Raw genomic sequence first — 16,945 nt, forward strand, 5'->3', positions numbered from 1 at the left:
TTCAGTGTCCACAGATCTTCTCAGAACGGAAATATTTATCATTACTTTTCCTGATGAGTAAAATAATATATGACATAACACAAAGCCCCAAAGAAAAGAAAATAAGAATGATCTGAACTTCACAACTCCAGAAACAGCCACAGTTCCACACGTCCTTCCTTTCCGACGTGACCTCTATGGTTAACTCGCGGATTGAAATCTCAGGTCCACCACTTCTCAACCGCTTGGCCTTGGTGTGGCCTCCCTGCGCCTTTGTCTCCTTTCGTGCACTGTTGGGTTTGTGGTGAGGATTAAAAGGGGCGGTCCAGGAAAGGCCCCTGAGATCACAGGGCTGGCGCATTATCTGTAACTAGGGAGAACAGCGAAGGGGGGGCCTGGAGGGCCTGGCACCCTGCGAAGTGCTGGCACAGAGCCTGCACCCAGAGCGTGCAGTGCCCGCACGCACTCCCCCTCGCGCTGTGGTTGCGCCCCTGTGCTGTGTTCTGTGACTTGGAAATGCGCTCAGCTTCGCACGTGCCTCCTCTCTCAGCCTCAGGGACTTTGCACAGGCTGCCCCTCTCCTCCCACCTGGCTCATTGCTCGGTGCCTTTCCGGACTCAGCTCAGACACCATTTTTCTCAGGTGCCTTGACCCGGAGTGGGGTTCAGGGGCCTCCCTCTGTCCTCACAGCCTTTACCGATGTCCCTCTCACGCCCCTCAGAGTATGACCCATTCTGGAATGTTGTCCTTGTCCCACACTGGACCTCTGAACTTCAACTCCATGAAAGCAGACCCTGTCTTATTCCCCCTGGGCCTGTCCTAGCACCTAGCCCAGGGCCTGGCCCACAGCAAGTGTTCAGGAAATGCTTGTTCAGCAAAGAAGGAAGGGGAGGGAGCTCATGCCCCTGACTCTTCTCTGGGACCGTCTGCCCTTCCTGCCTCTCAGGGCTGGGACAAGTACCTCCTGGGATGCCTCCCACCACAGCACAAATTGCATACATGCCTGTGTATTTACTATATGTATCAGCCAGCTCTTCCTGTGATAATGCTGGGAAACAAACACCCCCCCCCACACACACACCCCCATCTCAGTGGCCTATAAAAACACACTTTTTTTTATTCATGAGCCTGCAACTCTGCTTAGGATTCAGGTGGGGTTAATGTCTGTTGCTTGGCTCTCTCATTCTAGGAACTGAAGCTACCCCAGGGCCAGGTCTTCTCAGGATGGATGGAAAAAGCACATGAGAGTTGAAACATATAACGTCTCTTAAGGCCTTCACTCACGTGGCATTGGCACACTGTCACTTCCTCCCATCTACCACTGGCCAAACGAAGTCCCGTGGTGAGCGCCACATCAGTGGTGTGGGAGGAGGGGGAAACACCCCTCACCCCATGAGCAAAGGCAAGGACAGGGAGAGAAGGAAGAAATGTGAGCAAATAGTGCAATTCACAGAACAGCTCATTGCCGAGTATAACAAGTAACACCTGTATTGTGCTTCTTGCGTCTTAAGCACCAACATCAATTCATTTATTCCCCTCACAACCCTAGGAGGGGAAGTACTATTATCCCATTTTACAGATGAACACACTGAGGCCAGAGGTCACGTGATTTACCACATTAGCCCCTTAGAGTGGCAAAGTGGGATGAAACCTGGGCAGAACAGGGCGGGGAGCCCACGCCTGTTACCCTGCCTCTAGAGGAAGGGGCTGTGTCTCCTTTATCTTGGTCAGTACCTTGCCTGGTGTAGACCAGCCACCCAATCAATGCTTGTTGGTAGAATGAGAGGCCAGAAATCTTTATTGATCACTTGTTATATGCCTGGCACTGTTATGTTACCTGCTTTTATCAGTATTATCTGATATGACCCTGACAGCAGCTCTGGGTGTGAATATCAACCTTCCCAGTGCACAGGTGAGAACTCCAAGGCAGTCAGGACCGACAGGAAGTGGTGGAATCTGGTCTGTCAGCGAGGCTTGTCTGACCCCAGGCCTAGCAGTTGGGGCCAATCCTACAACTTCCGCTGGGTTAGCTGGGTGGGGCTGTCTCCAGGTGTCAGCTCTTTTCTGTGGCGTCTGGGAGTTTTGTTGAGAGAGAGAGAGAGAGAGAGAGAGAGAGAGAGAGAGAGAGAGAGAGAGAGAGAGAGAGAGAGAGAGAGATGGGTGGGAATGGGAAACCAAGAACAATGTTCTTCCAAAGCACAGACAGTGGCTCCAGGCGCCCAGCAGATGGCAGGATGTGGCTGAAGATTGGGCAGTCACGAGGGCGGGGCGGGGCGGCGCGGCGATGCACAGCGGGGTAACCCGCGCCGTGTCTCCCGCCCTACTTGGCCCCACTCGCCTCGGGGCGCGCCCCCTTCCTCCCGTCTGGTCTCCCCACCTCCTGACGCCAGGGGCCCAGCAACCCAGAGGGGAATCGCCTCGTAATCAGACTCGGAGTCCGCACAGCCCATCCAGCCACTCCTGGGGAGAATGGTTTGGGGCAAACCACGCCCTTGGGGGCCTCAGTTTCCCCATGTACAACATAGGGGCCAGGATCCTAAAAGGTCTGGACCCCACTTTAATCCATCCAACACCTGGAAGCACATTAAGAGGAGAAGCGTTGGAGAACAAATAAGGCCCAACGGGGCGTCGTGGGGACTCCCCCGGCCCCCAGGACGGACTCACTCCTGACCGAACAGCTCCCTCACCTCTGAACCTCAGTCTGCCGGGCTCTGGAATGGGCGCAAGGCTTTTCCTAACCGTGGGGTGCTGTTCATAGAGCGCCGAGCAGGGCCAGGGGGAAGTGCCGCGGCGGAGAGCAGGCGCTTGCAAATTGCTAAGGATTTGGAGAGAGCTCCCCACGCGGGACCTCAGCGCCGGTGGGCGTGGCGGGGGGGCCGCGCCCTCTCCTCCAGGCTCCCTCACCTTCCCCGCTCCGGACTGAGCTCCCCAGGTGTCTGCGCTCCCCGAGGCGCCCGCCCCACCCCCGGGACTGAGCTCCCCGGTGGTGTCCGCCACGCCCCCTCCAGGAGGTCCCCAAAGCCGAGCCCGCCGCCGCGCCTTCCGAGCGGGGGGTGGGGGAGGGCTGTGTCTCCGTACCCTCCCCCTCCTCCGCCGCCCGCCGCCCGCCGCCCGCCGCTGCAGCGGGTGGGAAGCCGCCCCGTGGCCCGGCGCGGGGAGGGAGCCCGGTCCCGGCGGGCGCGGCGGGAAGCTCAGCCCCGGCGCCCGGAGGGGGGGCGTGGCGGGCGCGGTCCCGCCCCTGCGCGGCGCTCGGCCCCGGACCGCTCGGCGCCGGCTGCAGCCTGGGCTGGGCGCTCGCCCGCACCCGAGTCCAGCAGCCCGAACCCCGCGCCCCGTCCGGCGCCCCGGCACCCCGCGCCGCGCCCGGAGCACCCCGCATCCCCGCGCCCGGGCATGTAGCGGGCGCCGCGCGGAATATGGGCGGGAACCACTCCCACAAGCCCGCCGCCTTCGCCGAGGACGAGGAAGGTAAGGGGCGCCGCCCCCGCGCGCGGCCTCGGCGGTCCCTCCCCCCAACCCCCTGGTCCCCAGCCTTCACCCTGCCCCCCCCCCCCCGGGCGCGGGGCTTCCACCCCCCACCCCCCCGGGCGCGGGGCTTCCACCCGGGCAGCCACTACGTTTCGGGGCCCCTGACGGCCGGGTTCGGGGGGGGGGGGGGCGGAACCCGAAGCCCGCCCTGGGGAGCAGAGGAAGGAGTGGCCTGGCCGCCGAGTCCCGGGAAGCCGGGCGCGCTCAGAGCCGAGGCTGGAGGAGGCGGCAGGGGTGTGTGTGCCGGGTGCCTGTGCCCTCTGGCAGGGCAGCGTCCGCGCCGCCAGCCTCGCCCAGGACCGCCCGGGAAACTTATCCTGGTTCAAGTGCGTGGCTCTGAGGAAGACACCCCGCGGGTGGAGAGGGGCGCTGGGGGAGAGGGGCGCTGGGGGAGAGGGGCCCAGGGGGAGAGGGGCCCTGGGGGAGAGGGGCCCTGGGGGAGAGGGGCGCTGGGGGAGAGGGGCCCTGGGGGAGAGGGGCGCTGGGGGAGAGGGGCCCTGGGGGAGAGGGGCCCTGGGGGAGAGGGGCGCTGGGGCACTGGGGGAGAGGGGCCCTGGGGGAGAGGGGCGCTGGGGGAGAGGGGCGCTGGTGGAGTGCGGGGGCTCACACTTCACCTAACTCTAGGGGGTCCTCGCAGCCAGGGCGCCAGAGTTCTGTATCTGGACTAGCAGAACCCCATCGCCAGTGCTGTGTGTCCCTGGGCAACTTGCTTAACCTCTCTGAAACCTTTGTTTCGTCCCCTGTGAGATGAGGATGAGGATACCACCTAGTACTCTGTGTGGCCGGTTGAAGCTGAACTGCTGGTAACCGTGTGAACAGTGCCCGGTAAATTCCATGGCACAGCTGCTCACATGTGGTGGCGATGTTAGCGCTCTGCCTCCAGCAGCGTGGGGGTTTCCGACTGCATGGTCTCCACCGCGTCCCCGTGTGCCAGGCCCGTGCAGCAGCCCCGGGAGCGGGAACTGTTCTCCCCGCTTTCAGAGTTGAGAAAGGGTGTCCTACTCGCCCCTCCGGAGGGACGGAGCCGGCTGTGAGGCTGGAGTCAGCACCCAGGCACAGGCTTGTGTGCCTGGTCATGGATTCCAGAGCAGCCAGGCCTGGGGGTGGCGGTCAGATGCTCGACCAACAGCTTCCTTCAAAGGGACACTGTTCAGTTCTTTCTTCATGAGGTCTAGCCTGGGACACTCAGCAGTCATGACCCTCCTGGCGATGCGGGCAGTGCCTACGGGCAGGGCGGGGCCAGCGCAGGGCACGGGGACCCCGAGAGGCCCACGCCCTTCCTGGTTCTTTAGGGCGGAGCACAGGCAGGCGGGGATCCAGGAGCAGACAGAGGGGAGGCGGCGGAGGCTCTTGTGTGTCCCAGGAAGAATTAGGACACCGCAGAGCTGAACGCATCCTCAGCTGCGTCCATGTTGACCCTGAACTTGTCACGGGAGTCAGTGAACGTGACACGGATACCCGCATTCGAAGGTCTGCTGTGCTTGGGACAGCCCGCTAGGGAGGGCTGCCCCTTGGGAGCACTTCTGTCCTGAGAGAGGACTCTCAGACCCTCTGCGGAGATACTCTTCCATGGACAGCTGGGAGGATGACGTGGGCCAGGACCTTTCTGTCCGCAGCAACTGTTTTCCGCCTGTTTTGGACAGGGGTGTGTGAGTCTGCTCAGGCTACGGTAACAACGCCGCACACATTGGAGCAGCAGAATTCGTTGGTGGCAGTGGCTTGAGCGGCAGAAACTCCATCTCTCACTCTCCGGAGGCTGGGAGCTCCGGGTGCGGGGGCCGGTGTGGCGGCTTCACGTGGGAACGCTTCCTGGCCGCAGACGGCCCCCTGCCCGCCGGGCCCGCACGCGGCCTCTTGGCTGTGTACTGAGGAGGCAGAGAGCGATCTCTGGTGCCTCTTCCTCTTCCTTTTTAAAAAAACATTTTTATTGATTTCAGAGAGGAAAGGAGAGGGTGAGAGAGATAGAAACATCAATGATGAGAGAGAATCATTTCATTGATCGGCTGCCTCCTGCAGCCCCCCCACGGGAGATCGAGCCCGAAACCTGGGTATGTGCCCTGACTGGGAATCGAACCGTGACCTCTTGATTCATAGGTCAACGCTCAACCACTGAGCCACACCAGCCGGGCTCTTCCTCTTCTTATAAGGACACCAGTCCTATCAGTTCGGGCTCTCCTTTGACCTCACGTAACATCAATGATCTCCTTGAAGGCCCTGTTTCCAAATGCAGGCCATTGGGGTTGGAGTTTCAACATAGGAAGTTTGGGGGATCCCGTGCAGCCCATCACAGAATCCCTTGATGAGAGCCATGGATACCCTTCTCTGAAGAAAGCACAGACCCCCAATTTTAGGGCTTCCTGGTTCTAGCCTGGGTCAAAGGTCATGCATTCGGTAATCCTTTTAGCATCTTTCTCTTTATGTGCAGAGGAAATTCACCTCCCTTGGATTTACAACTTCTCTATCCTTTGTCCCAGGAAATGAGCTTAAAAATATTTATTGGCGCCCTAGCTGGTTTGGCTCAGCGGATAGAATGTCAGCCTGCGGACTGAAGGGTCCCAAGTCCAAGTCCAATTCTGGTCAAGGGCACATGCCCGGGTTGTGGGCTCGATCCCCAAAAAGGGGCATGGAGGGGGCAGCTGACCAATGATTCTCTCTCATCCTTCATGTTTCTATCTCTCTCTCCCTCTCCCTTTCTCCCTGAAATCAGTAAAAAAAAAATGCTTTAAAAATATGTACTGGCAAAATAGTTATAGCTGGCGTTATTGACCTTTGGATTTTCCTGCCACAGTTCCTCATTCCAAAGGGGTCAGGGCCCAAGGTCAGACGCCCTCCGGGGCTTGTGGAAATGCAAGGTTAGGACTCTCCTCCCAGTGCCCGCTGCCAGCCCAGGCAAACATTCACTCACTCGATTTTGCCAGCATGTTTCTTAATTGTTTCCGTGTGAGAGTAAAACGCTCTTATTTGCCACCAGTCAAATGGTAGAGAGCCAGGACGATGCAGGGAGCTCGGGGGCTGTGCTGCTCTAGAGGGGGGTCCCTAACCCTGGAGCAGGGAGGCCCGTGGGAGAAGACTTCTTCTTGGACTCGAGTTTTGTAGAGATGGCAGGAGGTACCAGGGAAGGAGGCGCTGGTACAGGGGGGAAGGGTGTTTCAGAGGATGGAACAGAACATGCGAAGGCAGACAGTAAAGAGTAATCATGGCTCGTGGGGGAGACTGTAGGAGCTAGCATTCCTGCAGTGTGGGGTGTGAGGCTGGAAGGCACAGGGGCTGAACCCTGAGTGCCCAGCCAGCTTTAAAGGGCCCAGTGGCCATGTGCTTGGACTGGATCCTATAGGCATTCTGGAGTCACTGGAGGGTTCCAAGCAGGAGAGTGACATGGTCCAAGGAAGGGACCTGCTTTCCCCAGCCAGAGCCGGCTGGTCGTTGAAAATGCAGACACCTACCCGACCAGAATAAGTCTTGTTTGTAAGTAATTTAATGCAAGGCCAGAGCTGAAAATTTGCCATCTACATTCTGATGGCAAGAATTTAGCCTGCATCCCGCTGAGATGAACAGCAAGAGTAACTACATCACATGGACTTCGTTCCAGGCCTGCGTGGGAATGGTTTTCATGACTCAGCCACGGAAGTCTCAGAACCTGCATTTCCCTGTAGAGGTGACGGGGGCTCCCACGGCCTGTGTGGATGAGCCAGGACTCACACCTGCGTCTGTTTTTTATTATTATTACTTTTTTAAATCTTCAGGAGTGAGGATAATTTTTCCATTGGTTTTTTTAGAGAGGGGAGGGGGCAGAGGGAGAGAGAGAGGGAGGAGAAACATCAATGTGAGAGAGACACATTGATTGGTTGCCTTCCACATACGCCCCAACAAGGGCTGGGGATCGTACCTGCAACCTAGGCACGTGCCCTTGACCAGGAATCGAACCTAAGACCCTCAGGTGTGCAGGCCGATGCTGTACCACTGAGGTGTGCCAGCCAGGGCCCTGGGTCTGTTTAACTCCGGAATTTGGGACCCAACAGTGCCCCTTGGGCTATGTCTGGAGGCCTGTGGGACGATGCGTCTCTCACAGAATGAGGCTGGCATGCAGATCAGGCTCCCACAGGGTCCCTGTACAAACACGGATAGGAAGACAACACGAATACATCCTGACAACACTTGGTCCTACGTCATCATCTCGGATACCAGCTCCCAAACACATTTGTGGAGCAATCATGTCATAATACAAGGTTCGGGAACACAGACAAAGCCATCGACCATTTCCCTTCGTGTCAGCATTGCTTCTGTTTTCCCCCTCACTGCCCTTATCCATGTCTAGACATTCTGGTTGTTATTGTTAATCCTCACCTGAGGATATTTTTTCCATTGATTTTTTTTTTTAAAGAGAATGGAAGGGAGGGAGGGATGAAGGGGGGAGAAAGAGAGAGAGAAAGAAAGAAAGATGTGAGGAAGATACATTGATTGATTGCCTTTTGCATGCGCCCGATCGGGCCAGGGTTCCAATTTACAATCCAGTTATGTGCCCTTGACCATGGGCAGATGCTCTAACCACTGGGACACACCAGCCAGGGCCCATGTCTAGATATTTTTATGTAAGTATACACCTACCACTAATAAAATAATGCCTGCTTTTTCTCTTAGCATCCTATTTTAAGGAATTATGTTGTTACGGTACCTTAAAAATTAACATTTTAATGGGTTTTAATATTCTATCAAATGGAACTATCATCATTTACTTAAGTATTTTCTTATTGTTAGAGATGTAGGCTTTCAGTTTTCCATCTTTATAAATAGTTGCAGCAAAACTTTATCTGTAAAGAATTTCTCTTCCACCCAGCCAGCGTGGCTCAGTGGTTGAACGCCGACCTATGAACCAGGAGGTCACGGCTCGATTCCCGGTCAGGGCACATGCCCGGGTTGCAGGCTCGATCCCCAGTGTGGGGTGTGCAGGAGGCAGCTGACCCATGATTCTCTCTCATCATTAATGGTTTTCTCTCTTCCTCTCTGAAGTCAATACAAATATATATTTTTTAAAAAGAATTTCTCTTCTTTTCAAAGAATTCCTAAAAACGAAGTGCAGGGAGTGAAATGATTGGATCAAAGGAATCGAAGACTTTTTAGGCCTCCAGAAACGTGTGAAATTATCTTTCCCAGGGGCTTTTAGTCAATGTTGTGTCACTGTTGGCCAGCGCCCACATGTGAGGGGATCGATTTAGCAACCTCATAACCAGCTCCGGGTGTTCTCACTGTAGTGGCACGAGTAAGATATATTTAAAAATAAGTGTTGCTCTGGCCAACACTTGGGGTAGCTCAGTTGGCTGAGCGTCATCCCACACACTAAAAGGTGGCGGGTTCGATCCCCGGTCAGGACACGTACTTGGGTTGCGGGTTTGATCCCTCGTAAGGATGCGTGCATGAGAGAACTGATCAATGTTTCTCTCTCTCTCCTTCTTCCCCTCTCTCTAAAAAAAATCAATAAAAACATATATCCTGGGATGAGGATTTAAACAATAAGAATAGAAGGGAAATCTTTCTGGATAGAAAATAAAAAAATACCTCTTCAAGCTAAAAATAACAGTAAGTGTGATTTCTGTATTATCGCCGGCCAGGGGACTGCACGCAGCTCACGACAGGAGAATGTCTTCTTGGTCTAAATAAATATCCAAGAAAAGTCATTTCCTGGAGCAGTAGTCAGCTACCTAAGGCAGTTGTGTAACTATCCCTAACGGGCGGCCACGCTTCCAGGACACAGTCTCCGGGACTGGGGTCCGTGTCACCGACCCCCAGAGCGGCGGGCCCTCCCCACCGTGTGCCGGCTCTGTCAGAACTGTAGGCAAACCCGCTCCTGTCACACCTGGGTGCCCATCGTGTACCCGCTGCGACTCGTGCCTAAGGTGGAATCCACCAGGAACACCCGGGAACGCTCGGAATTGCTTGGGAAACGTGGCTCCTCTGTAGAGCGTGTGCCCGAGGTGGAGGCCGGAGCGATGCCTGTGAGGGCCCCGGGTTAAGGGACTCGCTTCCATACTTGCTCGAGGCTCCGGCAAACCTAGCGCAGGATTCTAGGGTGTAAAGCTTCGGGGTGGAGAACCACACCTCCTTGGAAAACGCGTTTTGATTTGTCTTGCACGTGAGGATTAAAAAAAAAATGGCCCGAGAAAATGGCTAGAAGTCAGTATGAGATGGTTTAGCAGAAACGAATGGCAGGATTCAGCTCTACTTTTCAAACGTTGCAGAAAATAGGGGCGGATCGTACACGTCTGAGGCATTGGTGGGTCATCTCTATAAAGCGAGACGCGTCTACACACTGTTGCCCTTTGTTGGTCCGGAGGCACGCGTTTTCCGTGTGTGGACGTCTCTGAGACCGGGCTGTGGCTTATGATCACGGCTGGCCGTGGAGGCATTTGGATGTTAGTTTTATTGTTTGCATGCGGACGTATTGCTCACACCCACCTGACAGGTGACCAGAAGGAATCACGTCCTGGACTAATGGGCAGCGTTTGCTCTCAGTGGTCCCTACACGAATGGTGCATCCGATGTGGCAGGCATCTGAGCTTAGATGGAACCGGCCTGGTCAGACCAGCCTCCTTCAGTTGCAAACGACAGAAAACCAACAAGAAGTTCTTTGAGAGAAATCAGTCGGCCCTGGGCCCTTCCCATCACCTCCACCACGGCCGCTCTGGTCCAAGCCATGGTCACGTGACTTGCTTAGATGATTACAATGGCCTCCTTAGCTGCTCGCCTTCCTTTGACCTTTCCCCTTCAGGGTCACCTCCGTGCAGTAGCCACGGTGATTGTTAAAACGGCATAGGGGCCTATCGGTCCTCTGGTCAGCCTGCCCACACCCCACCTCCGGCAGCAAGTAACAGAGCGGGTGACAGCAGACGGCCTGGGGATGCCCACCTGCCACTGGGTGTGCCCTCTGACCTCCCTCCCTCTTTGCTCTTAGTTATTGTCTGTTTTCCTCCTCAAAAGCAGGGACTCAGCATTTTGTCTCCTCCTAGGGGGTGACCAGCTCCTTAGAGGGGTGTGTGTGGGGTGATTTACTCACCTCCGTACCTGCGAGGCCGGAAAGACCACCTGGAGCACAGAAGTGCCCGCGAGGCTGCTGGATAAAGGGTCAGCGAGTGAATGCAGGGGGGCCCTCAGCCATGGCTGGAACCGGCTCCCGAGTGAGATCATCGGGAATCGTCCTCCTCCGATGCCCTGCTGTCCTCCGTGTGGCTTCAGGCAGGCACCCTGCTCGTGGGGCCCCCGCCCCTCCAGACTCACGGCCGCACAGCTCCCGGCATGGAGAAGGGGGGGGGGGTGCATCTTTTCACGGCTGTTGCAGAAAATCCTGGTTAGTTCTGGTCGGTCCCGCTGAAGCCCTGGGCCCTCCTCGAACCAGCCGCTGTGATCCGGAAGAAGGAGGCTCCCACTGGCCAGGCGGGGTCCGTGCCCAGGCTGGGATCCGGGGGTGCAGCTGGCTCCCCTGGAGGCACTGGGACTGAGCGCATGTGAAGACTGTCCCCAGGGAGTGGGATCCTCAGAGGAAGGGCAGGTACAGACACCCACAGCTTTCACATGTAGAAACGTGTGCCAGGTGTTGTGTATTCTATCATTTTCCGGTTTTGCTCAGGCGTGAGCTTCTGAGATTGATCCATGAACCGTGTGCTGCTGCCGTGTACTCATGTGCACTGCTGTGTCATGTTCCAGTGCGTGACGAGACCGTAACCCACTCTCCTTCCTTCCGCCCGTGGATGTTGGTGCCCCTGCTGGCTTTTGCCTCTCGTGAACGGTGCTGTGTGAATTTGCATGTGTCCTCTGAGCACACGTCAGAGGCCCCTGGGACACACGTGTAGGAGAGGGGCGGTTCTCAGAGGAGGTGCACGTCAGCTTTATAGCACAAGCAGCAAATGCTTTTCCATTTACACTCTATCAGTTTCCACTCTCACAGCCACGTGCAAACATTGCCGTTGCTGCCGTCAGCACTGTTCTAAAGAAATGAGGCCACGGCCGGTTCTCAGTGGTTAGAGCGCCGGCTGCCCAAGGAAAGGTCTCAGGTTGGATTCCGGGTGTGGGGCGCACCCCTTGGTGGCAGGTTCGATCCCTGGCCCCTGTCAGAGCATGTGTGGGATGCAACCAATCGATGTGCCTCTCTCACATTGATGTTTCCCTCTCTCTTTCTTTCTTCTCCCTCCCTCCTCTCTACTCCCTCTAAAAGTCAGTGGAAAAAATAGCCTCAGGTGAGAATTCACAACAACAAAGAATAAATTCATGCCCTAGCTGGTTGGCTCAGTGGATAGAGCGTTGGCCTGCGGACTGAAGGGTCCCGGGTTCGATGCCAGTCAAGAGCTCAATCCTCAGTAGGGGGTGTGCAGGAGGCAGCTGGTCAATGATTCTCTCATCATTGATGTTTCTGTCTCTCTCCCTTTCCCTTCCTCTCTGAAATCAGTACAAATATATATATTTATATTTAAAAAACAGAATAAATCTACAAATACCAGACAGGTATGCAATTTTAAATTTTCTAGTGGTAACATTATATAGGTAAAAAGATATAGATGAACTTAATCCATTTTATATAGCCCATTATACCGAAAATAATATGGTTTCAATGTGCAAGCAGTGCTAAATTATGCAGACGTTTTATACTTTTCTTCCTATTGGATAGTGAGTGTGTGTGATGCGCTTCCGGCAAGCCTCGCTCTGGGCTAAGTGCATTCAGAGGTGCCCCTGGCCGTGGCTACACGCTGGACAGCGCGCCTCTATGTCAGTGCCGGTGTTCAGTGTCACCGCCTCTTGCAGAAATGCCGTTGGATGAGCCTAACACGGCATTTCCTTGTTGTTTTACATCCCATGTCACACGTCCTGACGAATGCGGTCGCGGTTTCCTCACGGGTTTCGCTCCCGCCTTCGTGACGGGCCTGCTCATAGCTTTGGGGATTTTCCTGCTGGAAGTCTGAACGGGGGACGTGTCTGCAGGTCCTGCTGCCCGTCACAGAGCGCTGGCTTTGGGCTGAGCGGTGACATTAATAACTGGGACATATTCCTAAACGACAGTGACTCAATAATTTATTTCTTTAACGCCTACTTCTCCTGTGGGCTCCGAATCCGTGTTCCTGGGTATAATTCCACTTGGATGTCTCAAAAGATTGAATACCTCACGTTCAAATGACCTCAGCCAAACTCACGCTCTTCCCGAAGTTCCCGCCGTCATCTAGCCAGAAGCCACAACAGCTCTGGTTTTCCTTGACTTCCAGCTCCTTCACCCCCTCAAATCCAACCAGGTACCTGGCTGTGTCGATGTGACCCCTGCCCCCGTCTTCCCAGCCACCCCACCACCAGCTCCATGCAAGCATCACCCCGTGTGGGGATCGCGCCCCCCCCCCCCCCCCGAACTGTCTCCTGCTCGGTCTCTTGCCCTTTCGGCACATCTTCCACCCAACGTCCAGGATTATAGCTTCAACTCGCAGATACGATCAGGCTGGTCCCGCTCTGCGTTCCTTAGTGGCTCCAGTGCTCCTGCGTCAAGATTAGCGCCGTGATAAGGCCTCCGAGGCCTCTGGTCTGAACCTGCCACCGTTCCCCCCACCCCCCACCCCCCGCTCCCCTCATCTCGTGTTCTCCTTCCCCGCTCACTCGAGTGAAATGACTCCGTGTGCTTAAGTTCTAGCCCAATCCAGCACATGGTTGCTCCCTGTACCCTTAAGCTATTTCTGTTCTTACAATCAATGCTATTATGTGTATTCTTAAATCATGGGGATGTCTGTTCAGTTTCTTGTAAGTTGCGTAAGTTGCGTGGGCGGCCCTGCCCCAGGGCCTTATCCTGTGCTGTCCCCACCCAGCTTGGTTTTCTCCGTCTCTCCTGCTGCAAGCTGTCTTCTCCGATTCCCAGACGGGTCGGCACCCCCAGGGACCTCCTCACCAGCCTCGTGCCCTTCATGGCGTTTATCACGTGGCAGCTCCGTATCTCCTCGTGGCAGTCCTTTGTGCATGCCCGTCTCCCCACGAGCCCCGGGTCTCCCCGAGGACCAGGCCTGTGGCTCTGGCTCCAGCGTGGCCCCCTGCGTCACAGGCTCTGCCCCCCCTCCCTGCTGCTGTCCCAGCGCGTGTGTCAGAGGAGACAGAGAGAAACCACGCCGTCACCCAGGAAAGGAGCGGGCTCCCTGCTGGGATCTGAAGGAGGGAGCTGGGGAAGGGGAGACCAGATCGCACCCAGGAGCACCTGCTCCGGGCCAGCTATTTCCGTGCACGATTCCATTCGCTTGTCACGATAACGCTGTGCGCGGCGCCGGCTTCATTCTCTCCCCGGCACCTGGGGCTCTGCGGCGGACCGGGTTGTCTTGGATGCTTGGTCTCGCTGCTTTCGCTGTACCCAGGGCAGCCTTTTCCGGACTCCGAGGTTGGCACCCTCCTGCGGAATTATTATTTCCGTAGCCGCGCATTACCTGCTGTTATTTACCTAAGACTTTCTCTGTCTTGACTGATTTCACTTGAATAAGACCTTTGACAAGGGAACTTTACATTTCCAGCTTACGTGGAAACAGACTCCGACTGCTCTGGAGAGGAGGGAGGGTAAAGGAAGCGACGCACAGCAGTGGGACGCCGTGGAGGAAGGCGTGTTGCCCTTTCGCAGACCCTTCGTGGCCACCTGCTCCCTGATGCTTCGCGCAGGGATTTATACTGAATGAACTGTCGGCGGTGTGACGGCAGTTGTGTGGGTGCAGGGTTGGCAGCGGACTGGTCTGTAGGGTGCACCCAGCTCAGGGGTTGGCACCGTAGCCCGAAGGTAGCGGCAGGTCCCCGAAGGATGTGGCACCACACTGTTTCCCCATCTTAGGAGCCTCATCTGATGTTCCTTTGATCCTTCTCTTTCTCCCTCAAACCACATCCAGCCCCAGCCCAGCTTACAGGTCGGATCCGGGCCTCTCGGCCTGTGTGTCCCTGGGATGCACCAGGCCCCCTGCCCAGGTCTCTCATGGAACCTTCCTTCAGAGACGCCCCTTATACAGCACAGTGGTTATGAGCAGACCCTGGGGTTCCCCACTGGCCCTGCCATTTATTAGCTGAGCGACCTCAAGTCCATTTTTCCACCTTCCTGACCCTCAGTTTCTTCATCTGCAAAATGGGAATAAACGGTACTTTCTTCATAAATTGTTGGTTATAGGGACGGCCCCTGGACCAGAGGGTCTCAGGTTCGATTCCTGATCAAAGGTGCATACCTCAGTTGAAGGTTCGATCCCCGGCCCTGGTCAGTTAATGTGTCTCTCACATCGATGTTTCTCTCTCTTTCTCGCTCTCCCCTCCTCCCTCCCTTCCACTCTCTCTTAAAGATCTCTGGGGAAAAATCCTCAGGGAAGGGTCATAAAAATAAAGTAAACCCTCAAGAAAGGGCGGCGTGTCATAGGTGTGCCTCGCTGGATATATCTGCGTCCAGGGAGACACTTCTGTCCTTGGCGTTGGGAACACAGATGCCTCCACAGAGGCTTACGGACCTTCTCGCGCCTTGATCCCATGTCAAAGGCCACTCACAGGCAGGACAGCTGGTCAAGTTCAACAGTCATTGTGCGGCAGGATAGTCTGCAGCTCCCTGAAGTGGGAGGAGACGTTTATAAATTCCATTTAAAGTGCAATTATTTTTAAAGCATCTTTTTAAACAAAATTTAAAACGTCACTTTGTGTCATCCTATATAACAAAGAGCTAATATGCAAATGGTTGTCATGCCCTCACATCGTCACTCCCTCACGCCATCATGCTGTAACTGCTCAGACACTCAACCCTGGGGAGAGAGGGATGGGGACCAGCCAGGCACAAATGAGCTCTCGAGAGAGGGATGGGGACCAGCCAGGCTGCGGCCTGGGAGAGGGACAAGCTGCCCGCCCCGTGGTCCCGGGTGCCAGAGGTTGCGGTCTGGGTGAATCCTCCCGCCCACAGTCCCCTGCGGCTGTGGCCAGCCTGGGCGAAGCCAGCCCGGGTCCTGGGTGCCGGCGGCCGGCCAGAGGGAGGGGCGCCTGGGTCCCGGGTGCAGGGCTAGGCAGAGGCGGTTAGGGGCGATCAGGCCAACAGGGGAGCAGTTAGGGGCGATCAGGCCAGTAGGAGAGCAGTTAGGGGTGATCAGGCAGGCAGGCAGGCGAGTGGTTAGGAGCCAGCGGTCCCGGATTGCGAGAGGCAGTCAGACATCCCCCAAGGGGTCCTGGATTGGAGAGGGTGCAGGCCAGGCTGAGGGACCTCCCTGCCCCCTGTGCATGAATTTTGTGCACCGGGCCTCTAGTATTCAGTAAGTTCCAACATAGGACCTTACCCCTCCTCTCCAGAGTGTTATTGCTCCCTCAATCCCCGAGAATCAAAGGGAGCTTAGTAGACCCACCTTTCCTGTGTTCACCAGAATTAGGCATTTGCATAGGACAGTGATTTGCATAGGACAGTGATTTGCATAGGACAGTGATTTTCTTAGAACAGTGGTTTGCACTGGCATTTTAAATACTTCTCCCAGGAAATTACAAGCGCCTCTGATCTATCTGGGGTGTCACGGTCTTTTAAACTGAGGTTATAAATCGTTCAGCACTTCTGTTGACCAATCCCTATAATTTCTGTGGCACGATGGGGAGGCAGAGAAATAAACCTGCACTGATTATGTTTTTTCTTGGCCAGCACATACGACGCAAGGTCGGGCTCTGGGAGGCAAGCTGGCACTGTGGTTTGTGCTGCGTGTGCCTCCGACGTGCCCCTGTGGCCGGCACTCGCTGCCCATCCCCCATCGGGGTTCCCAGTGTTCATTTCTGTGAGACACGACCTGTGCATTGCACGGTGTGCCCTGGATGTAGCCTATCTTAGATGGAATTTTGTTTGGCGAATCGGTGGATTCTTTCACTAGTTCCTCAGATCTCCCTCTATGTCTCATGGACCCCTTTTCACTTCCTGGGGCTGGAGAAGTGGCCACTGCTCATGGCCTTGTTGGGGCGTCTCTGTGTGTGTCACTGCGCTGCGACCGGACCTGCCTCTGTGAAACAGACACGCCCTGGCCTGTGTGTCTCCCCTCAAGTGCTCCCCCAGCTCATTGGAAACGGGAAGACGGGTGCCCCCCGACCAGCCAGCACGAGGGACGGACTTGGGGAACTGATACTTCCCGGGGATGGAGCATTTCAAAGGCTTGCAAAAAATGATGTTCAAGGAGCGTTTTTAATGGTATAAAAATAATGACAAATAAAAATTACATGCACGGCAAGATGCTAAGGATGAAAAGAAAATCAGACGCTACCCAAGATGCTAGACAGAGCTGTGCTGGCAGAAGTGACTGCTGAGGGATGGAGTTAGGTGCTTGTTTTCTATTCCTTCACAGGTTTTGTTTTCAACATTTTTTTAAACTCTGAGAACAAATTACTTTCTTTGTTGGGAGAAATAGCTTGTGCAAAAACTGGAAGAATGCTTATCTTTGGGGTGGATTCAGTTCACTTG

At 55.6% G+C, this 16,945-nt stretch overlaps 1 protein-coding gene across 1 annotated transcript in view; it reads left to right on the forward strand.

The window, feature by feature from the left end:
* Nucleotides 1-3,141: 3,141 nt before the first annotated feature.
* Nucleotides 3,142-16,945, forward strand: part of STK32B (serine/threonine kinase 32B) — a 121,269-nt gene continuing 107,465 nt past the window's right edge. The window contains exon 1 of the mRNA XM_059675869.1: nt 3,142-3,447. Coding sequence (XP_059531852.1) covers nt 3,396-3,447 — 52 coding nt within the window. The 5' untranslated portion in view covers nt 3,142-3,395. The remainder of the gene's footprint in view (nt 3,448-16,945) is intronic.

This window comes from Myotis daubentonii, chromosome 1 (assembly GCF_963259705.1).
Source record: "Myotis daubentonii chromosome 1, mMyoDau2.1, whole genome shotgun sequence".
In the NCBI taxonomy this organism is placed as follows: domain Eukaryota; kingdom Metazoa; phylum Chordata; class Mammalia; order Chiroptera; family Vespertilionidae; genus Myotis; species Myotis daubentonii.